This window comes from Ovis aries, chromosome 2 (genome assembly GCF_016772045.2).
Source record: "Ovis aries strain OAR_USU_Benz2616 breed Rambouillet chromosome 2, ARS-UI_Ramb_v3.0, whole genome shotgun sequence".
In the NCBI taxonomy this organism is placed as follows: Eukaryota; Metazoa; Chordata; class Mammalia; order Artiodactyla; family Bovidae; genus Ovis; species Ovis aries.
Window position 1 is genome coordinate 102,339,715 of NC_056055.1, and position 23,934 is coordinate 102,363,648.

Consider the following 23,934-nt stretch of genomic DNA (forward strand, 5'->3'; position numbering starts at 1 on the left):
CTAGAACACTGGAGTGGGTTGCCATTTCCTTCTCCAATGCATGAAAGTGAAAAGTGAAAGTGAAGTCGCTCAGTTGTGTCTGACTCTTAGCACCCCAGGTCCCTAGAATAGTCAAATTTGTTGAGACAGAAAGCAGAAGTGTGGGAGCCAGGGGCAAGGGGTAGGGGAAATGGATAGTTGATGTTTCAAGGCTACAGAGTTTCAGTTTGAGAAGAAATCTGGAGATGGATGGTAGAGATGGTTGTACAACAATGTGGACGTACTTAATGCCACTGAACCGTACACTTTAAAATGGTTGAGATGCTAAGTTTTACTTTAGGTCTATTTTACCACATTAAAAAAAAAATTCTTAAGGGGAACTAAAGAGAGGAGCTGGGGTGGGGTGGGGGCAGGAAGATGGAAGAAGCCTCCGCTGGGTTTGGGGACCCGTCCCCTGGGGTGAGGGTGGGGCTGAGGGGCGTGTCCCGCTGGGTCCACACACACGCCCCAGGCAAACATTACTCAGGCTCTGGTCAGTCCCACCCAAGACCAGATGATAAATGGGCCGACTGGGAGCCACTGATGCAGCCCCAGCTCAGCTTTTACAACTGAAGTTTCAGGGCCTGGCCTGGGGCCCGTGGGCTGGAACCTTCTCCCCTTCCCCCACTTTCTCTGCCGTCAAATGTAAAGGAGGAGGGGCCTGCAGCCAGCCCCACTCTGAGGGCGGTCAGGAGACCCGGGCAGCTTATCTGCTCATTGGGATACAGAGTGCAGCGTAGGCCCCACGTGTTCAGGGGTTGGTGCGCCTTCAAACTGCCTTTTCCCCTGGGGTTTGGTGGGTAACCTTCCCAAGTCCCTCTCCAAGGAAGAAAAACAAACAGCTGAGAGCAGGCGGCTACAGCTGTGAGACATTTTCCAAGATTGAGAGGAGGGGGGAAAGAAAACAACTATTCCAGTCCAAACGCCTAGTTAAATCAAAAGCAGTGGGATGCAGAAAGGAACAGGAATGTCTCCATCACCCTGTGTTATCAAGAAAAATTTTAAATTCATCCTCGAGAGTTCATGCTTTTTACTGTCATTTATGATACGTTACAACCCGCTCTGTGGGTCTGTTTGTATCCCGTGTGCTAAAAAAGCAGACGTTATATTAAAAAAAAAAAAAAAAAAAAAAAAAAAACCCTGCATGGCCAGGCTATGGGAACAGTTTCAAATGGATGGAACTGTGGATTGACTTGGAAATAGCCTTCTTCGTGAAAACCCATCCTCCTTGCCCTTCATAACCAGATGCCTCCGTTTCTCTATCTACTTCTTACCCAGAGGCTGTGAGCCGTGGGGACACCATGGTGAATTCAGGGAGACCTGAGCTGTGGACAGAACTCTGCTTCCAAGCTGAGCTTCCTCCCCTCACTGGGGGTGGGTAGAAACCGCGCGGAGGTCGCACGGGTATGTAGAACGAGCTCTTGGTTGGGAAACCCCAGGCTGAGCCCAGCTCTGACTCCTGCCACAGGTGCCAATTAAACTTAATGAAGGTACTTCCTCTGTGGTCCAGTGGTTAAGACTCCACCTTCCAATGCAGGGGACGTGGGTTCGATCCCTGGTCGGGGAACTAAGGCCTCCCACGCTGTGCGTCGCAGTAAAAAATAAATACATAAATAAATAGTAAACTTAATGGAAACTTAGTCACCTGTGGGAACCAGCAGTCTCATGAGCCTCAGTTTTCTCATCTGTAAATGGGGACGATATTCACCTCACCAAGTGAAATGGTGGATGTAAAATAGAACGTGATGGTGACGTGGTGGTGGCTGTAGTGGTGAGGGTGGCAGCTGCCCTGTGGGGAGGCGGGGGCTTCGGGCACCACAAACTGGGTATCTGGGCATCAGGCCGTAGTTGCCACGTGAAAGCTCAGAGAGCAAAGAAGGCGAGAAGAGGGCAGCATAGCAGCGATAAATCATCCACTCCCCCTTCCGCGTTGACCACAGCCCTTTAAAGAGCTCGTCATGGGAGAAACCAATTATTATGCTCACAGGGACTGGGGCCAGAGGGGAGCCACCCTGCCTGAAGCCTGGCAGTGCTTTGGGTCTGCACCCTCCACAGCAGGCGGCCTGGTGAAGACGGCCAGTGGGCACAGGCACAGCTCCTGCAGAGGGACGGGGGGCGGTGGCGGGGTGGACACTGCCCCAGCTGACGGGAGCAGAGCTGCCATTGAAAGAACAAGAGCTGGGCCAGCAGGCTGGTCCTGTGCAAGTCTGAGGGCGTCAACAGGGCCCCCAGCAGAGACCTGGAAGGCACAGGGAGTACGTGTGGCTCTCTGAGTACCCTTCCTCCCTGTGAGGCCTGGGCTGAGAGCATCACCCCCTGCCTCATCCTGCTCCCACTGTCTCTGAGCAGAGTCCCTGCGGCCAGCAGAGGTCCAGAGCCCCCAAGAAGTGGCTGGGCTTAGCACATGGCCACTGCTGAGTGGAGGCAGTCTCGGGGTCTGAGGCAGTGACACCAGCACATTTGTAGCCATGAACTCACCCACGCCTGGGATTTGACAAGAGCCAGAGAACATGTACACCTTCCCAGAACCTGGTCCAGGCCCCCGTCTAGTGAGGGGACCCTCACCCTCCCACCCCCGAGCGGCCGTGTACCACAGTGTGCCTCACGCCCATGCCTGGGGACACCCCAACATCCCGATCCCACCCTCCCATCCCCTCAACATCTGCAAACAGCTCTGGCTTTGTCACCCTCTGGCCAGCAATGTGATTTGCCCTCAGCAAATGGCCCAAAAGCCCTGGAAGAGATCTGGACCTTCGGGGCAGGAAATTTCTCAGTGCCAGGTCCCTGGTGCAGAAACCAGGAGGGGACAAGTTAAGGGCTCCAGGCGGTCACATTCTCTTGGTCCCCAGGGTTCCTCGCCTTGTGGGAAGTGATGTGGTCAGCAGAGGGATGGAGGGGGCTCTCTAAAGTGTGGGGGCAGGGCAGGGGCTCCAAGCCAGGAGCCTGGGTCTCAAAGTGGTGATAACTTCATCCATCTCAGCAACGCCCAAAACACTGATGCTGACTCTTTCCCTGGAATATAAGAGATACCCTGGATACACCCACTCAATCAACCCCACTTAGATCTCTTACAAAATACCTATTTGAGTGCTCAGCTCTAAGAGAAAAAAATAAGTTCGTATGGCCTAAATAGCTTATGACGTGGGCCATGCCAAGAATTACCGTAATGTATGGTGTACTGGGACTCCTTCCCAAGAGAAACGGTGGGCGCTTCAATACACGGCCGCAATCCAAGGGTCACCACGTCACTCAGAGGACGGCATGAGGATCACCACTCGCTGAGAAGCAAACTGCAGCTCAGAGAGGTTAAGTGATTTGCCAGAAGTCACAGAGTGAAAAAGAACAGATTGGGACTCGAGTCCAAGTCCGTGTAACTTCAAAATCTAGTGTGCTTGATTCAAAGGTATTCACATGTGGCCCTCACAGGTCATGGTTTAGTGGTGAGTGACAGAAAGCAGCAGCCTTAATATAAGAGTGAGGGGAAAGATGGGCTAAGTGGATGCAAAGAGGGTACAGTCATGGGATCGGGGGAACTTTTCCGAGCTGGTAAGATGTCGAAGGTCTAGTCCAGACATGATCAACCTGGAGGCCCCGATATAACCTCTAAAGAGCCTCAAGTGTAGAAATAGGTTTTCTAGGTAGCCAACAGCTGATAATCACTGATGAACCAAAGGATCAGGTTTCCAGGCTCCCCAGGGCAAGGCCTGCCCCCCCCCCCCGCCTCGGCCATACAGCTAGTGGTGGTGTTAAGACCAAGCGCCAGGGGCTGGACCATGGTGTGGAGACCTGTCCTCCAAGGGGGGCTGCTGACTTGCCCAGGAGAGACCGAAGATGGAGCCCAACCTAGAATGTGAGTGCCCCCCACCAGTGCTGCCCCCCGTCCTTGGGGACACTGCACTGGGGTACGTGAGCTGAGACCAAGGAAGCCAGGTCCTTCCTCTTCCCCATGGGAGGCTGTGTATTGTCTATGTGTTTAATTTTCTGTATATTTCAATGTTCTGACATCTCTTCCTGGCTGGGAAGAGACAGGCCCTCCCTGGGTAGCCTCCTTGGAGGTGATAGTAAGAGCCCAACCTGATACAAACTAACCCACCCAGAGCCACAGCTTCTCTCTCTGGCCTGTGCAGACAATTTTCCTCTGTCCTAATCATCCCAGGTGGCTCAGCAGTAAAGAACCTGCCTGCCAATGCACGAGACGCAGGTTTGATCCCTGGTTCAGGAAGATCCCCTGGAGAGGGAAATGGCAACCCACTCCAGTATTCTTGCCTGGGAAATCTCATGGACAGAGGAGACTGGTGGGCTACAGTCCATGGGGTCTTGCAAAAGAGTCAGATACAACTTAGCAACTAAACAACAATAAAAGGACGCTGGGAGCTGGGTGTTGTGTTCCCCGGGTTACAGGATTCCCGTGGCTTTTTTAAAGGGTGGTTTTATTAAATCACCAACAACATTAGAGGAAATTGAGAAAGAATGTGTACCAATAAGCCTTGCTCTACCACAGTTGTTTTCGTTCTTCCAAGTTCCCTTCCACCCTTTCTCCTTTCATACACACATCTACTTGCCCAATCGCACTGGAGCCTACACACGCAACTGGGCAGTCTTTTCTCCCTTGACACATAATTTCATAAACACTTCTCCGTGTTGCTTCATAGTTATCATTCGGAATGGCTGTGTACTATTCCTTTGTGTTGATTTACAGTCGTTTAGCAAAACAATCCCTTAAGGTTGGACGTTCAAGTTTTCTCTGGTTTTGAGTGATAACATACTAGGACTTCTGGACACCTGCCGTTTTCCTTTGAAATCATTGCACTGAGTCAAGCAGTAGATTTCAGAGCCAAAGGGCACTCACTGCTTTTATAGATCCTGAGAGGGCATTGGTTTCCCCAAGGCAATCTGCTTGTTTATTCAGCCTCCAGGGCTGCTAATGGCCAGGAGACAGGTGTTAATTGGTAAAACCAGAGACACCTTTGCCCCACTCCTCCCAGAAAGATGTGTTTTTTCCAAAACCCTGGCAGATAATATGCTGAAATGTTAGTCTGTTAGTCTGAGGATAACTGGCCAGACCCCGTTGTCGTTGACAACAGCAAGAAAGAGAAACAAAGCACTTTGTAGAAGGAATCCCTCCCAGGGTGACTCAGCATGGCCAGGACCCTGAAGGATTACCAACTTCTCCGCCCTTGGAACTGGCACCATCACCTCCTAGAAGTCACTTCAGACACCTTCGCTGCCCTCCTCCATGTTCATGAAGGTGCTAAGTCAGGGTGGAGATTCCAAAGACCCCACACAGAGAGGAGATCTTGAGAAAAGGAGAGCTGCCTCCAGGTAGCCCCCAAGAATGACAGCTGAGCCCTGAGTGATGCTCTCATCAGAGAGGAGTGTGGTGAGGGACTACTGGGAGAGGCCACCCATGTGCCCTAAGCTGGAGCAGAGCCCAACCTGCCTCTCTTAAGGGATTTCCTGAGGAGGGGAGGCTGCAGAATGAGACCACCCCAGCAGGGCGAGCCGACAATGCAGGAGATGGGGGTTCGATCCTTGGGTTGGGAAGATCGCTTGGAGGAGGAAATGGCAACCCACTCCAGTGTTCTTGCCTAGGAAATCCATGGACACTTGAAGGGTTACTGTCCATGGAGCCTCAGAGAGTCATACACGACTGAGTGACTGAGCCCACACACTGCCCCAATTCCTTGCATCCTTTGGTTTGTTCCTAAAACGATCTCACAAAGGAGCACAGAGATGCCTGCCAGCCATCAGATCATGCTGGGCTGCTCAGCTGGAAGGACAGCTGGGGCCAAAAAACTCAGTTTCCCAGCTCCGAGGGATTTCTTAGAGACAATAGCAGGGAGCCCCTAAACCAGGATCAATCATGCAAGACACTTTATGTGTTATTTCACTGAATCCTCATAACACTGGTTGTTGTTCAGTCGCTCAGTCTCAAATGACTCTTTGCAACCCCATGGACTGCAGTGCACCAGGCTTCCTTGTCCTTCACCATCTCCTGGAACTTGCTCAAACTCATTGAGTCAGTGATGCCCTCCAGCCATCTCATCCTCTGTCATCCCCTTCTTCTCCTGCCTTCAATCTTTCCCAGCATCAGGGTCTTTTCCAATGAGTCAGTTTTTCACATCAGGTGGCCAAAGTATTGGAATTTCAGCTTCAGCATCAGTCCTTCCAATGAATATTCAGGATTTCCTTTAGGATGGACTGGTTTGATCTCATTGCAGTCCTAGGGACTCTCAAGAGTCTTCTCCAACATCACAGTTCAAAAGCATCAATTCTTCTGCGTTCAGCCTTCTTTAAGGTCCAACTTTCACATCCACATACATCCATACATGACACAACATCCATACATGACACATACATGACCACTGGAAAAGCCATGGCTTTGACTATATGGACCTTTGTTGGCAAAGTAATATCTCTGCTTTTTAATAGGCTGTTTAGGTTGGTCATAGCATTTCTTCCAAGGAGCAAGTGTCTTTTAATCCCATGCCTGCAGTCAAGTGATCATTATTACCCCCAATTTAATGTTTTTTTAAAATGAGGTTTAAATAATTTTCCCAGATCACAACTCATAAATGATCAACTGATATTTGAACTCAGGTTTGCCTGGTTCCAAAACTTTTGTTCTTTGCTCTATGCTGTGTTTTACAGTTTATCTGTGCACATCTGCTCTTCCAGTTGGTACGATCTTTATGGCCAGTGCCTCTCCTCATCCCTCTTGACATCTTGCTGTGTCTAACACAGTGCTCAGGCATGCTGTTGGCACTGAACAAGCATTTGTTGTTTTGGATTTGATGCCAGAGGGCTCCAAGCCCCTGGGCAGGGGCAGATGAGGCATAATGCCTAGAATCATTGCAAAAAATTCCCAGAGTTTATAACTTTTCTCCAAAAGTGCAGAGAACAAGAGATAGTGGCTCAGCTTCAATCCCAGACGACTCTCCTAGTCATCAATTAGTGATGAGATCTACGTGATAACTCAGGGCATGCATAGCAGAAGATAGAACCAGAAAGCAGACGGAAAGGTAGGCTTCACAGGTGCAAATACTGAGCCATGAAGAGGGGGTTAAAAGCTGCAGAAGGAAGCAATAGCCTTACTCAAGCAAGCTTATTTGCTTGAATAAGTAAGCTCTTTTCTTAGCAAGACCTGGCTGCTGTGTTACAGTGCCTCTAAAGTTTCCTCCAATTCTGGCTTCTGGGAGAGAAATCAAAACAATTCACAAGTCTCTCTCAATACTTTCTGTATTGTTGTTGCTCAGTTGCCCAGTCATGTCTGACTCTTTGGGACCCCATGGACTGCAGCACGCCATGCCTCTCTGTCCTTCACCATCTCCTGAAGTTTGCCCAAGTTCATGTCCATTGCACCAGTGACGTCATCCAGTCATCTCATCCTCTGAGACCGTCTTCTCCTTCTGCCTTCCATCTTTCCCAGCATCAAGGACTCTTCCATTGAGTCAGCTGTTCTCATCAGATGACCAAAATACTGGAGTTTCAGTCCTTCCAATGAATATTCAGGGATGATTTCCTTTAGGATTGACTGGTTTGATCTCCTTGCTGTCCAAGGGACTCTCAGGAGTCTTCTTCAGAACCATGTGAAATGAGGGCTGGATTGTGGTACAGTTGATGGGAGGTTTTTTGTTTTGTTTTGGTTGGTTGGTTTGTTTTTGGCCATACCCTGCAGCTTGTGGGATCTTAGTTCCCAGGCCAGGGATTGAACCTGGGCCCTGGGCAATGACAGCTCAAGTCTTAAACAATGGATCACCAGGGAATTCCCCAGTTGATGGGTGTTATTCTTGATTACAATCATTTAACAGAACTGGTAATATTTACTCATAACTACATGTCATAGGCTATTCCCTGGTGGCTCAGAGGTTAAAGCGTCTGCCTGGAATGCAGGAGACCTGGGTTCGATCCCTGGGTCGGGAAGATCCCCTAGAGAAGGAAATGGCAACCCACTCCAGTACTCTTGCCTGGAGAATCCCATGGAGGGAGGAGCCTGGTAGGCTACAGTCCATGGGGTCGCAAAGAGTCGGACACGACTGAGCGACTTCACTTTCACTTTCACATGCCATAGGCTAGTGTAAGCAGTTTATATGGATGGATTAACATAAGCCTCACCACAGCACTGTAAAGTGAGAGTGTTACCACTGCCACTCTATAGACGGGGATACCAAGACTCAGGAAGCTTGAGTAACCCGCCCAAGGTCACACAGTACATGGCAAAGCCAAGATCGGTACCCTGGCAGTCTACCTCTAGCCCATGTGCACTTGGACGCTGAGCAGTAGGTGGTGCCACAAGCTGGCGTCTGGGGTGCGAGCAGTCCCAGATTCACCCATGTCTGCTGTCCTGGTCCAGGTTCCTGCTGCCTGGCGGGGTCCACAGGCCGGCACAGGAAACTGCCCTGAGCTTGGCTCCTCATCCAGACACTGAGAACTGTTTTCTGGAGTCCTTCAATTATTCGAAGGATTAGATGACATTGCATATGTGAAAATTCTTTGAAAACCATGAAGCCCGACCCAGAAGCAAACGATGAAAGGTTTACTAGTGGTCAGGACAAGCCCGGGGAGGGGTTGGCAAACTTTTGTAAGGGGCCAGGGAGTAATTATCTTTAGCTTTGCAGGCAATCTAGTCTCTGTTGTTGCTGTGTTCAGTCATGTCTGACTCTTACGACCCCACGGACTATAGCCCACCAGGCTCCTCTGTCCATGGGATTTCCCAGACAAGAAGACCAGAGTGGGTTGTCATTTCCTTCTCCAGGGGATCTTTCCAACCCACATATTGAACGTGTGTCTCCTGCTAAGCCATCGGGGAAACCCCTGGTCTCTGAAATAACCATTCAACTCTGCCCTGGTAGCACAAAAGCATCTGTAGATAAGACATACAGTAATGGGGTGTAAGACATAAAGTAATGGGTGTAACTGTGTGCCAATAAAACTTTATTGACAGAAACAGGCAGTGGCTGGATTTGGCACTTCATCTGGAAGAAGGAGTCTAGGGGATATAGCTGCGACAGGTCCTCTGCCCTGTCCCATCCAGTTTTTGTAACAATTTGACTAAAGACCAAGAGAGCACATTGTCAGATTTGTAGGTGACCTTCCTGGGGGCCCACTTTTCTCATCTCAGGGGTGGTTAGCCTCTGTCAGAGTCAGAGAGACACAAAGTTCCCCCATCCAGTGGGATCTTGTGTGGAGCTGTAGGATGTCAAATCTCTTCCTCCGTTTTGTCCTTCTGCCCTGGAGCTAGGGTGAGGCTGGAGTGCTTCCAGGGGAGCCCGGGCGGTGTGAGAAGTTGGGGAACCCTACGTGTGATGGAGAAAGGTGGTCTCTCAGGAGGGGAAGGTTTAGGTTTAAGGCTGAAGGTTGGTGGGGGGGCTGTGAGGTGTTCCCTGCCTCACCTCACGGGACAGCAGCTCGTGCGCCTGGGCTGGCGCGCCTTGGGTCCAGTCTTCCTGGGAGCCGTCCACGTGGCGGCAGGCTGTAGGGAGGGGAGCGGCTTGTGATGCTGGCCCAGAAATGACTGATGACACCCTGCTGAAAGGCAAAGCTCAGTGACAGATGTCTGACTCCAGATTCAAACTCACCCAACAGGCTCCAACACTTGGCAGAAAGCAGCGTGATGACATTGAACTGGGATCACTAACAAGATCTGTGTTTAAGTAAAGGCAACAATCAAGCCACCAAAAGCCAGCTGTACTGATGTGGGATGGAGGAGCCCTCAGGAGGCAGTGTTCCTTTTTAGAGAAATCTGGGCTTGGGGTGGGTGGGCAGAGGACCTGATTATTCGTGACTGCCCAGCCCTCCATCACTTGGAGGTGGTGTTGTGTGTTACAGTGAGTTACTGCCAAGAAGGTCCATGCAAATTTAGGCTACATCAGCATACACAGAGGGTCCAGATCAAAGGTGATCTGGGAATTCCCTGGCAGTCCAGGGGTTAGGAATCTGAGCTTCCACAAGGGGCACGGGTTCGATCCCTGGTCAAGGAACTAAGGCCCCAAATGCCATGCGGTACGGCCAAAACAAAAACAATGTTGGTCACAGCCCAGCACACCCTGTCCTGGCCAGACCACACCAGGAGTCCCGTGGTTTAAGGCTGTTTACCACTAAAACCTGTGGTATTCCCAGGTGGCATTAGTGGTAAAGAATCCACCTGCCAGTGCAGGAGACACAAGAGACACGAGTTTAATCCCTGGAGAAGGAAATAACAACCCACTCCAGTATTCTTGCCTGGGAAATCCCATGGACAGAGGAGCCTGGCAGGCTACAGTCCATGGGGTCTCAGAGAGTCAGACACGACTGAACAACTGAGCATGCATGCATGTTGGGAGGATGGCCATTATATGGAGGTACTCAGTTTAGGCCACACATTAAATGAGCACCTACTATGTGTGCAGGGTATTACATTAGGCACTGGGAATGCAAAGACAAACAAGACACAGTGCCTTATTGTGAAAGAGCTTTCTTTTGGACTGAAAGGGGACACTCAAGATGATGTTAAGTCCCTTCAGTCATGTCTGACTCTTTGTGACCCCATGGACTGTAGCCCACCAGGCTCCTCTGTCCATGGGATTCTCCAGGCAAAAATACTGGAGTGAGTTGCCATTCCCTTCTCCAGGGGATCTTCCCAAGCCAGGGATCAAATCCGTGTCTCTTATGTCTCTTGCATTGGCAGGTGGGTTCTTTACCACTAGCACTACCTGGGAAGTCCTTGAAGGGGAGCTGCTGCTGCTGCTAAGTCGCTTCAGTCGTGTCCGACTCTGTGCGACCCCATATCTGACTCTTTGTGACCCCATGGACTGTAGCCCACCAGGCTCCCCTGTCCCTACGATTCTCCAGGCAAGAATACTGGAGTGGGTTGCAGCAGGCACATAAACTCTAACTTATAATGTGCAAGACCAGGGAATCTCACAGAGGTCTGCAAACCAGGTCTCACGAATGACTGTTGAAGGAATGGGGCTTGCTGAGCCTAGTGTTTCCAGCTCACTGAAGAATAATCATGAGGGTGAGGGAAGAGCCTCACTGTGAATTGTTCCTGCCAGAGAAATGAGAAACAGCGAGTATGGGACAGTCGAGGGTGACGAGGATTGTGGCTCCGGTCCATAAGAGCAGGAGCTGTGGTGGGTCTGTCCATGGCTGTTCTTAAGAGCACACTGCCTCCTCCATCTGGAAGTCAGGAGGGAGGTTCCTGCCCTGGGAGGGAGGGTGTTCATGGCATCCCCCTGAGACCCCTTCCAAGGCTGAGCTCCCAAGTGGCACTGCAGAGCTGGCTCACCCGCACTGCCGGAGACATTGTTCTGTTTCTCAGCATCCTGACCCCATTGTTGCCTTTGCAAATCCAGGGCCCCTCAGGGTCTCCAGGCTTCCTACCCCAGTGAGTTTATTGAAACCGTGTGGGCTCTGAGCACATCGCCTCCCACTGCGCTGGGCACACCTAGTTCCCTCTGTTTATACACAAAGCCACTGGGTGCACAGGCAAAATGAAGAGGGTTCTAATCCTTTGCTATTCTGACAGCAAAATCCCTCTGCTTGTTCCAATGATGATGATGATGATAATAGTAAAACCAAAATCATATCTTATTTATTGATCACTTTCTATGTGCCGGGCACTAAGAGTTTTCATGCATGAATTAATTTCATCTTCACAACAATCCTAGTGGGGAGGTACCATTGTTATCCTATTTGATAGAAGAGGAAACTGAGGGTTTGAAAGGTTAAATGATTTGCCTTGAGATTATAGATACCTTCAGAGACACAGCCTGGACTTGAACTCAGAAATTTTCTCTCAAAATCCATATACTGAAGTGCTCGGTCACGTCCCACTCTTTGCGACCCCATGTAACCTGCCAGGTTCCTCTGTCCATGGGATATCCCAGGCAAGAATACTGGAGTGGGCTGCCATATCCTCTTCCAGGGTATATCACTGACGTAGGGATCTAACCCACATCTGCATCTCTTGCCTTGCAGGTGGATTCTTTACTTTGAGGCATCTGGGAAGAGCTTATACTGAAGAGAATGTAACTCTTGTTGTAGAATGTTTGAAAGACACACAGACCAACAGAACTCTCCTTTAGCCAACTGTTTTTCAGATTTAGGTTTGTACCCCATTTGTGGATCATAAAAAAAAAATATGGGTTGTGACCATTTTTTGCTAAATGAACGGAATAGAATAGAAAGTCATCAGTATTCATCACACATTTAAGATTATTTCCGTTATGAATATATGTGTGAACTACTTGTCATGTGAAATACATTTGTTAATGCAAGTAACGGTCAAAATTTGAGAAACATTGATCTAGTCCAGCCTGCTCATTTTACAAATGAGTGTACAAAGGTTCAGATGGCAAAGTGATTTTTTCCCACAATCACAGGGTATTAGTGGAGGACATGGGGCTAAACCCAAGTTTTTCTGACTCTCAGTTTATACTATCAAGCTTAACTGACTGCAAAGAAAACAAGAAAAGGCAAGAGCAATAATACTGATCGTAGCGGTAATACTGTGTTTTGTTTTGTGTGTATGTCAGTTGCTCAGTCGTTCCTGACTCTTTGCAACCCCACAGACTAACCCACCAGGCTCCTCTGTCCATGGGATTCTCCAGGCAAGAATACTGGAGTGGAGAAGGGAAGTTGCTATTCCCTTCTCCAGGGAATCTTCCTGATCCAGGGATCGAATCTGCATCTCCTGTGTCTCCTGCATTGCAGGCAGATTCTTTACCATCTGAGCCACCAAGGGCAGTATTACTATAATAACAATTATAGTAACTACTACTTTTATTGTGTTTGTCTTTTTATCGGAGGATAGTTGCTTTGCAATTTGTGTTAGTTTCTGCTGCACAGCAAAGTGGATCAGCTATACGTATACAAATATCCCCTCTTTTTGGATTTCCTTCCCATTTAGGTCATCACAAAGCACTGAATAGAGTTCCCTGAGCTATACAGTAGGTTCTCACTAGTTATTGATTTCACGCATAGTATCAATAGTGTATACGTATGAGTCCCAATGTCCCAATTCATCCCACACCCTTCCCCCTACTTTTATCATGTTTAATGTGTGCCAGGCACTTGTCTAAATGCTTTAGATATATATTATTAACTCTCATAACAACACATTCCAATCCCAAAGAAAGGCAATGCCAAAGAATGTTCAAACTACCACACAATTGCACTCATCTCACACAAGAGCAAAGTAATGCTCAAAAGTCTCCAAGCCAGGCTTCAACAGTACATGAACTATGAACTTCCAGATGTTCAAGGTGGATTTAGAAAAGGCAGAAGAACCAGAGATCAAATTGCTACATCTGTTGAATCATAGAAAAAGCAAGAGAGTTTCAGAAAAACATCTATTTCTGCTTTATTGACTACACCAAAGCCTTTGACTGTGTGATCACAACAATTCTTCAAGAGATGGGAATACCAGACCACCTGACCTGCCTCCTGAGAAACCTGTATGCAGGTCAAGAAACAACAGTTAGAACTGGACATGGAACAACAGACTGGTTCCAAATCGGGAAAGGAGTACGTCAAGGCTGTATATTGTCACCCTGCTTATTTAACTGCTATGCAGAGTACATCATGCGAAATGCCAGGCTGGATGAAGCCCAAGCTGGAATCAAGATTGCTGGGAGAAATATCAATAACCTCAGACATGCAGATGACACCACCCTCATAGCAGAAAGCAGGGAAGAACTACAGAGCCTCTTGATGACAGTGAAAGAGGAGAATGAAAAAGTTGCCTTAAAAATCAACATTCAAAAAACTACGATCATGGCAACTGGTCCCATCACTTCATGGCAAACAGAGGCAGAAACAATGGAAACAGTGACAGACTTTATTTTTTAGGCTCCAAAATCACAGCAGATGGTGACTGCAGCCATGAAATTAAAAGACGCTTGCTCCTTGGAAGAAAAGCTATGACCAACCCAAACAGCATATTAAAAAGCAGAGACATTACTTTGCCAACAAAGGTCCATCTAGTCAAAACCATCTAGCTATGGTTTTTCCAGTAGTCATGTATGGATATGAGAGCTGGACTATAAAGAAAGCTGAGCACTGAAGAACTGATGCTTTTCAACTGTGGTGTTGGAGAAGACTCTCGAGAGTCCCTTGGACTGCAAGGAGATCCAACCAGTCCATCCTAAAGGAAATCAATCCTGAATATTCACTGGAAGGGCTGATGCTGAGGCTGAAACTCCAATACTTTGGCCACCTGATGCGAAGAACTGAGTCATTGGAAAAGACCCTGATGCTGGGAGAGACTGAGGGCAGGAGGAGAAGGGGACAACAGAGGGTGAGATCGTTGGATGGCATCACTGATTTGATGGAAACAAGTTTGAGCAAGCTCTGGGAGTTGGTGATAGACAGGGAAGCTTGGCATGCTGCACTCCATGGGGTCACAAAGAGTCAGACACGACTGAGCAACTGAACTGAACAACGCAATGAGGCAGGTATAATTATTTCTCTCATTTTCAGATGAAGAAACTCAGGTAGAGAAAGCGCAGGTCCCTTGGGCAACCTAGCTGGTAACAGAGAATGGGAGATTCAAACCCAGACACGCTGGCTTCAGAATCCATGGCATTAACCAGAATGAAGAGCTGCATGGCCCTGTCTGTCCTAATATTCTCCCTGAAGGCTGTGATGCCAGCACAGTAGACACCATGAAGTGTGTATCTGAATATAGCATACCTATATAGCTACTTCTTCCACGAGCCATGGTCTCGGACAGTAACTCCATATTTACCATGTCCTTTAGACACTCGGCTCAAACAGAAAAACCATCTTTTTTGCACAAATAAGATCCCCTCCAAGTTGCCTTGTCTCTCATTCATTCACTCATCCACATATTTAAGACAACGTGCACTTGCAGCACTGAATATAGTAGGTAAGATCATTACTTTTTCCTTTTGGCAGCGCCTCGCCACATGTGGGATCTTAGTTCCCCAACCAGGGATCAGACCTGAACCCTCTGTATTGGAAATATAGAGTATTAACCACAGGACCACCAGGGAAGTCCCCAGAATTATCTTTAAAAGACCAAACTGGGCATAACACCCTACCTTGTTCCAAAAAAGGATTAAGGCAGTTTATGAGGATACGTGAAATACTCTTAAATAACAGGAGATGAGACCAATATAAAGGAAGAACAAGTTGGAGACGCTAAATGAAAGCAAAAATGAGACTAGCAGAAAAAACACTTTCCAGGAAGTCAATACGCTGGCTGTGGGTCCATAAAGGTCTCTAGGTTCCCATTTTAATTGCCTACAAATTCACACATCCTACAAGGTGGTTACAGCAGCTCTCAGTTTGCATTAACTGCCTCCCTGAAAGTGATTTTAATTACTTTAAGATCCGCAGCCTCCTTCGGATGAAAACAAACTCATTCCTCAGGATAAGTACTTCTTCTTCTGAGACTAAGGCAGAAAACCCCTCTACAGGCCCTCTTCATGGACATTATGTGACAGAACAAACACGGTCCTCAAGGGCAGCCTCACAGAGAGCACAGGATGGCACTGCGCATGCTGTTCCTGCCAGTGTCCCAGGGAAGGTTGAGGGCATCACGCTTTAAATTCCAAGATGCGTGATGGTATCAGTCATCTGTGGTATAAAGGGGTATGGGCTCTGAGCACACTGTTCTCTGGTTGCAAAGTCAGAGACAGACTTGCTTGAAACAAAGTGATCTAAAAAGAGGTGCAACCCAAGGTTCTTTGCAGCCAAGGCATGGAAGCTGCCTAAATTTCCATTGACAGAGGACTCTATAAAGAAGACTTGGCACATATATACAATGGAATATCACTCAGCCATAAAAAAGAATGAAATAGGGCTTCCCAGGTGGCTCAATGGTAAAAAAAAAAATCCACCTGCCAATGCAGGGGATATGGGTTAGATCCCTGGTCCAGGAAGATCCCACATGCCACAAAGCAACTAAGCCCATGCATCACAACTATTAACCCTGTGCTCTAGAGCCCGTGAGCCACGACTACTGCAGCCCTCCTGCCCCAGAGCCCCTCCTGCTCTGCAGCAAGAGAAGCCACTGTATTGAGAAGCCTGGGCACCACAATCAGAGAGTAGTCACTACTCTCCATCACTAGAGAAAAAGTCTGTGCAGCAACAAAGACCCAGCACAGTCAAATAAATAAACAAACATTAAAAAAAAAAGAATGAAATAATGCCATTTACAGCATCATGGATAAACCTAGAGACTGTCATACTGATTGAAGTAAGTCAGATAAAGAAGGAGCAATATGATATCCTTTATATGTACAATCTAGAAAGAAATGATACAAATGAGCTTATTTACAAAACAGAAACACACAGCCTTTGAGAAGGAACTTATGGTTGCAGTGGGTTGGGTGGGAAGGATGTAAGGAAGGGATAGTTAGGGAGTTTGGGATGTACATGAACACATTGCTGTATTAAAATGGATGACCAGCAAGGTCCTGTACTGTATAGCAAAGGGAACTCTGCTCAGCGTTATGTGGCAGCATGGATGGGGGGGGAGTTCAAAGGAGAAAGGCTATATGTGTATGAATGGCTGAGTCCCTTTGCTGTCCACCTGAAACTATCACAACAGTGTTAGTTGGCTATTAATGTTTAGTCACTAGGGACTGTAGCCTGCTAGGTTCCTCTGTCCCCGGGATTTCCCAGGCAAGAATACTTAAGTGGGTTCCCATTGCCTTCTGCAGGGGATCTTCCCAACCCAGGGATCAAACCAACATCTCCTGCATTGACAGGCAGATTCTTTACACTGGGCCAACCAAGGAAGCCCTGTTAATTGGTGATACTCCAATATAAAAAGTTAAAAAGAAAAGGAGTGCTCAGTTTAAACAGCATTTGGGTGAGCTGGTGTTCAGCTCTCTCAAGCTGACACTGCCCCAACCCTCCAGCTCTCCAGAACCAGGCTCTCCTTTGCAGAATTTGGCATGGAGCATAAGATACTACATCATACTGTTCTAAGGCATGTGTGTGTTATGTTTTTAAATCCTCCCAGAGCAAAACTTACATCTTTTATTCCCCAGCTATAGACAAATGTTTGTGTTCCTCCCAAAGTCATCTGTTGAAATCCTAACCCCCAAAGTGAAGGTATTACCATCAAGGAGGTAGGGCCTTGGGGAGGTAATTAAGTCATGAGGGTGGGGTCCTCTGGATGGGATTAGTGCCTTTATAAAAGAGACCATGGAGAAATTCCTTGCTCTTTCCTCCACATGAGGACACAGCAAGAAGACAGCCACCTATTGACCAGAAGTGAGCTCTCATCAGACAGAATGTGCCAGCACCTTGAATTCAAACTACCTAGCCTCCAGAACGGTGAGAAATTAATGTTTTGTTTTGTTTTGGTTTTTTTTTGCTCCTTACTTTGGGTTTAATTTGCTCTTTTCTTCTTCTTTTTTGAATAACAGAACCACATTTATTTAAGAATGTGTTCCAATATCAACTGGCAAAGTTCAACAATGCAAACCGAAATTACTTTGCACCAACCTAATAGTTTTACACATCAGAATGCATACGTTTCAGTGCTACTCTCAGTTCTTCTCACCTTCTCCTTCCCAGCCTATCCCCCTCAGCCTGCCATAATGCTTGTCTTTTAAACCACCTGGTCTGTGGTAGTTTGTCATGGCAGCCTGAACGGACTAAAGACGCCAGGGCTTACTCTGGTGTCCTGCACTCACTAAGCACTCACGTGCAAGTTAAGCACTTCCTGAGGCTGTTGATGGCAATAACTGCTGCTGTGCAGAAAGGATTCAGTTAAGGCAAGAGAGGAGCCCATATTTCACCAGGAGCTCTTGCTGGTTCAGTTCTGCAGTCCGCATTGCTGTAACGCTCCCTCTTTCTACCAGACTAGATCCCCAGATGTCCCCCTTTCTGCTGTATCATTGCCGTGATAGGAGTTCAGATTTCTCGGTGGAGGCATGACAGACAAGGGGAAGAAGACATAGGTCCTGATGACCACCCTTTATCATCACAGTGCTCTCACAACCGTCATGGATAAGGGCGAACCTCCTCTAACTCCTGAACTCCATCACAGGGGACATCTTCCCTAAAGTGCTAATTGGAGGAGTTTCTGAGCACATGAACGTCTAATCTCAATTCTCTTGTTCATGAACTTAAAGCCTAATACTCTGTACTGTCTAAAACATGAACCCAGAACAGAATGGAAACATAATAGGGGAACCACCAGTCCAGATAATAAAATGAGTTGAAGACATAGATAATAAATGATAATAAATGAGTTGAAGATAATAAAATGAGTTGAAGACTTAGAGGAATTTGGGAAGAATGCACTGATGCTGGTTCCTTGGGAAATGATGGAATCCCATGGGTATAGAACCCAGCGATGGTACAGGAGAATAAGAGGAAAGCTCCCAAGAGGATGCTGGTGGGGGATGGATAGTTAGGTAGATTGGGTAGAAAGCTCAGTTGAGAACTAAATGTGGGTAATGGCTGGATTAACCTTCTGAGAGGGGATGCTGAGATGTTGCATAGCCACAGGTACAGTATTTGCCTTTTATTTTGAATACTTGGATAAACCAAGAAATTGAGAGAAGCCCATGAGAATTTTTATAAGAATACTATTTTATAGGGACTTCCCTGGCAGTCCAGTAGACTTTGCCTTCCAATGCAGGGGGTGTAGGTTCGATCCCTGGTCAAGGCAGCTAAGATCCCACATGCCTCATGGCCAAAAAATCAAAACATGAAACAGAATAACATTGTAACAAATTCAGTGAAGACTTTTTGAAAATGGTCCACATTGGAAAAACCTTTAAAAAAAAGAGTAATAATTTCTGTAATGAGGTTTTAATTTTGTAATATTGAAGTAAGAACAAGCATCTGTTCTACAATCAGATATTATCCATCAGGTATTCAGACATGGCACTTCCTGCAGCGGAGGATTTTAGCATCCAGTTGTCAGATGCATAAGCTTTGTGTCAATGAGGAGGTTTTGAAGCCTAAGAGTGGTTCAAACAGAACTCCTCTTGTCTTAGTCAGCTAGGGCTGCCATAACAAAATAACACAGGCCAGTGGTTTAAGCAGCCGACATTCATTTGTCACAGTTGTAGAGCCTGGGAAGTCCAAGATCAAAGTGTAGGCAGGACTTCCTTGGTGGCCCAGTGGTTAAGAATTTCACTGCCAATGCAGGGGACACCAGTTTCACCTGGCCTGGGAAGAGTCCATGTGCTACAGAGCAGCTAAGCTCGCACGCCACAACTGCTGAGCCCGTGGTCTAGAGCCCACAGGCTGCGCCTGCTGAGCCTGCATGTCCTTAAAGTCCATGCTTTGCAATGCTCGGAGAAGCCACATGCCTCAGCTGGAGAAAGACCTCGTGCAGCAACAAAGACCCAGGGCAGCCAAAAAAAAGCACAGGCAGATTCGGTTGTTGGTGAGGGCTCTGTTATTGGCTTCAGAGGGCCCTGTCTCCCTGTCCCCACTTAGCAGAGATCTCTGTCTTTCTCTTTCTATGTCTCTCTCCTCTTTTCCTATATGGTCACCAATCCCATCATGAGAGCCCCATCCTCATGACCTAATTAGCTCCCTGGAGCCCCACCGTCCAAATACCATCACACTGGGGGTTAGAGCTTCATGCATGCATTTTGGAAGGGACACAATTCAGTCCATAGCCCATCCTGTGCCAGGTGACCTCTGCAGGGCACTGGAGAGCACATTCTGTCCCAAAAGAGGAAGCAGCTCCAGCAGGACATCTACCAGAAGGCCAGGCTAGTTCTGGTTTACTCGGAACCATAAATCTCCCATCACCTTGGTATTTAAACGGAGCATCCCTGGAGGTCTTCAATCAGGACAATTGGAAGAAACTTCCTACCGAAGCTCAGGCAGAGCCCCTTTGAAGAACCGCAGGCTTATCCATCACATTCCTAAGTCCCCTCTCCAAGGGAGAGGCAGCTGGGGACGGTAGTCCTTTATTGGCGGTTGTTGTTGTTTAGTTGTTGTGTCCAACTCTTTTGCGACCCCATGGACTGTCCATGGAATTTCCCAGGCAAGAGGTTGCCATTTCCTTCTCCAGGGGATCTTCCCCACCCAGGCATCGAACATGAGTCTGCTGCTTGGCAGGCAAATTCTTTACCACTGAGTCACCTGGGAAACCCATCCAGAGGCCCACATGATTTTCCAGACAAGAACCTGGGGAGGTGACAGCGGCCAGGCTACAGAGCCAAGAGATAAAGCCCAACACTCTGCTTCATCAGATTGGTTCCAATCCACCCCGAAATCTTCATCCCCAGAGGCACTGTGGTACTCATGAACTTCGGGTTCAAAGGTAATCATGATGATCAAAATCCTCCCCAGGTTTTCACACGGAATAACTAAGGGAGCAAGGCAACTTTTCCATGAGATTAGGAAACCATGTGCCACCTTCCCTTCTGAAACTTCCAGAATGGTCATCGTAAATCCCATTCAACTTCCAAGCCAGGAGAAAAAAAACTACTCTCTGTGTCGAGCTGGGTAGCCCTTCTGGTTAAAAACCCTCCTCTGTTTTGAATGGGAATTTGTCTCATTACAAAATCCACCCATTCACTTAGTTCTACCCTCTGAGACCACACAGAACTCTGCCCACCCTTTCCCACCTGGCAGCCTGTCAGACACCAGAAGGGAATCTTCGTTCCCCAGCAACCCTTCTCTGCACAAGAGATGATGCCCTTCCAGGCCTCCCAGGCCTTCCAGGGATCTGCCCCAGGGTTCCCACCAGCCTGGCTCTCACCTCTAGACCCTCTTCCATCACCTAAAATTTCTCACTCAGCTGAGTAGTTATAACACCATAGCTCAGCTTTCCTGCTGCGCTGAAACACTTTCCAAAAATTCTGGAAATCTGTTATGGTCATGACTGCCAAGCCCACAAAACCCAAATCCCAATCTCTCACTGAGCAGCCCAAGAACATGTGCAAAAAAAAAAAAAAAAAAAAAGAAAACCCTTTGGCTGGACATCATCTCTTGGTCCCTGGGATGAATCATAAGTTTCTTTCATTGTTGCTCTTGGCTGCTCCCCCCAGGTCAAAGTTGATGGTTGATGAGACAGATACCACCCCTAGTGATACCCTCTGCTCTGAGTGTGGAAATCACAGGGCAAAGGCAGCACTGAATATCCCAGCACAGGGTCCAAGTGATTAGACTCATTGACAGAAGATGACACAAGACCAGGACTCGCTCCTGAGGGGTCATCTGCAAGAGTTTAGCCTCCCTTTTCCTGCGTTTCCCTCCCAGAGTTAATGGCAGGAATTAAGATTTAAGTCAAGGACTCCACTCAGCACTCCAAGTCAGCTCTGTGTTGCAGGAGACTTTCTTTGACTAACCCCTCACACACTCCTCACCAGGATCTCCGTGCAGCACCCTCACTTCCTCTGTCTGCATCTCCACTGGATCACCATAGCACTTGTGTGTCAACCTCACAGGCACCATCACAGTCCCTGTTGCATTCTGCCATGAGACAGGACTCTGCCTCTGTGCTCCTGCCTTGTCCCCTAGACTGGGACCTCCTGGAGGGGAGCTCCTGGGTCTTATTTATCAGTATCTCCGATCCTAGCATGGAATCTGACACAAAGGAGGCACTCATGTAAGATGAATGATGCTGAAATGAGCTGATGCCTTGGCCTCACTTTGTCAAGCCTTTCATATCTCTATAGAGATAGGTGGGAATTGATCATCCCTCCCTCTGGGTGGGAGTCAGGAGAGACCACCATGGCCTCTGTGCCTGTGTTCCACCATCTCCATCACAGTGGGATGACCTGTGTGTGAGCTGGGCTGCTCAAAGTATGGCATCCTCCACCTGATCCCTTCCTGAGTCCATTAGCTCTGCTTCTTCCTGGTTAGAGAGCGTGGTCCAAAATCCAGACCATCACCAGCCTATTCTATAAGCAGAAACTGGGGAGAAGAGCCCGGCTGACCTGGGGCAGATTCATCCCAGCCCCAGGAATCACAGAGGGGCAGCAGGTTGACCGCAACCCTGATTAACCTCAGCAATGAAGTGTCTTGTAACTATTTCCATCATATCCCAGGACAGGGGAACCAGCCTGCTCAGTACAAACCACAGCACAGAGCTCTGGGGAGGCCCAGTGTAACGCACAGTGTCAACACGATGAGTCAGGACAAGGCAGAAGCCTCTTAAGAGTGGCTAGGTCTCTGCTCCGGGACTTGGAGATTTCCCACCCTCACATAGCCCCTGCCAACTCATCCAACATGACATGAGCAGTGCTGTTCAGGATCATGCCTGGTCAGAAAGACCAGCCAGCTTCCCCCTTTGTGGTTTCCATGGTAACAAGGGTGGTGTTTGGACTCCTGACTGTGGGAATGAACAGCAGAGGCTCCCCCTCCCCATTTCCCATCCACTCTCACCTCCTGCTCACTTAAAGGCCAGGGTGGCAAAGGATGCCCTTACCTGCTAAGATGAAGATACCCACGAGAATCAGGAAGACCAGCAGGTAGAGCCCAAGGACTGCATGCTTCAGGGCCGACAGGGAGCCCAGCTGGGTACAGCAGCCACCTGCTCGTCCTTTGTGGCATGGACCTAACAATAAGGGTGGGAAGAAGAGGGGAAAAGACATTTGAAAATTCCCAAAGCCACTTTGCTCTTTTGGTCTCATCTCTCCCTGATGTACGTGGATATTCATGTGGCAGTGCTCCCCACCCCCCCTCCCCCACCACACACACCTTCTGCACATCTGTAATGTAGGTGGAATGGTAGGGAGCATCTCAGAACTGTGATAAGCTTTTCAGCTTCTCTCTCTCTCCTCCTAACCTCTGCTCATGAATGAGCCAGAAGGCATCCCAACAGCTCACATGGCCACACAAACCCACCCTCCTGGAGCCAGTGCAAGTAACAGAGAAAGCCAGTATAGGCTGCCCTTTACAAATGTTATTGTCCCACGTGATCAGGAGAAGATGGAGAGCATTTTAAAAAGAGGTTGCAAACTCCAGCTTCTAACAGTGGCAGGGAAGGGAGGTGGGCCAGGTGGATCTGGGGAACCCAAGAGTGCATGCCCCATCTGGAAGCGGTTTCTATGTCGGAAAGAGGGCCAGGTGTTGACGGGTCCAAAAATTTTAAGACAAGCCAGAAATGAAATCTCCCTTTTTTATGTGTTGACAACTAATTAGGGGGGAAAAAAAGACAAAGGAAAGAAAAAACCGCTAGAGAGTGTAAACAAAATAAAACACATTTATACGGCAGGGCTGACCACCAGTTTACAACCTTGGGTTTAGATTTACAGGAAAACATAGTACAGAACTCCATCCTGTGAAACTATTCAAGGCTCACCAGGTTCTGGTCAAAATGGAACAGCAAAATACCAGAGTTCTAATGGACCTTGGGACTTCCCAGGCGGCATTAGTGGCAAAGAAGACACCTGCCAACTCAGGAGATGCAAAAGACACGGGTTCGATCCTTGGGTTGGGAAGATCCCCTGGAGGGGGACATGGCACCCCATTCCGGTATTCTTGCCTGAAATATCCCATGGACAGAGGAGTCTGGCTGGCTACAGTCCATGGAGCTTCAAAGAGTCAGTCACGACTGAGTGTCTGAGCACAATGGACCCCACGGATTGTCTAGTTCAATCCCTTCAGTTAATAGATAAAGGTTGTCAAATGTAAGGGACAGACCCTGGGGTGAGGATGCCAGGTCCTGATTCCAGGTCATCTTTCCATGAGAATTCTTCTTCCAGCCTCCTTCGGACGACTGCTACAGAGGCCAGCAAGCTCACCTGTCTCCACCTACTCGGTTGACTGACAGAGGAGAAGAAGAGATGCCATTCTGCCCTAACTCCCAGCATGGCAAATAAGAAATGATGGAGCTTTTTTTTTTTTTTTTTTTTCACAACGTGCACGTATTATGTTCAATCCCCACCCCCTGCAAGGGAGAGTATTGCCAACTAGAGAACTGTTCATTGCACAGGGAGGCAGATGTGGGAGCCAGAAAAGGTTGACAACAGATGT

The 23,934-nt window shown here is 48.1% G+C and overlaps 1 protein-coding gene across 1 annotated transcript in view; it reads right to left on the bottom strand.

The window, feature by feature from the left end:
• Positions 1–23,934, bottom strand: part of SCARA5 (scavenger receptor class A member 5) — a 133,414-nt gene that overhangs the window by 79,341 nt on the left and 30,139 nt on the right. The window contains exon 3 of the mRNA XM_004004436.6: positions 22,385–22,513. Within this exon, the coding sequence (XP_004004485.1) occupies positions 22,385–22,513 (129 nt within the window). The remainder of the gene's footprint in view (positions 1–22,384; positions 22,514–23,934) is intronic.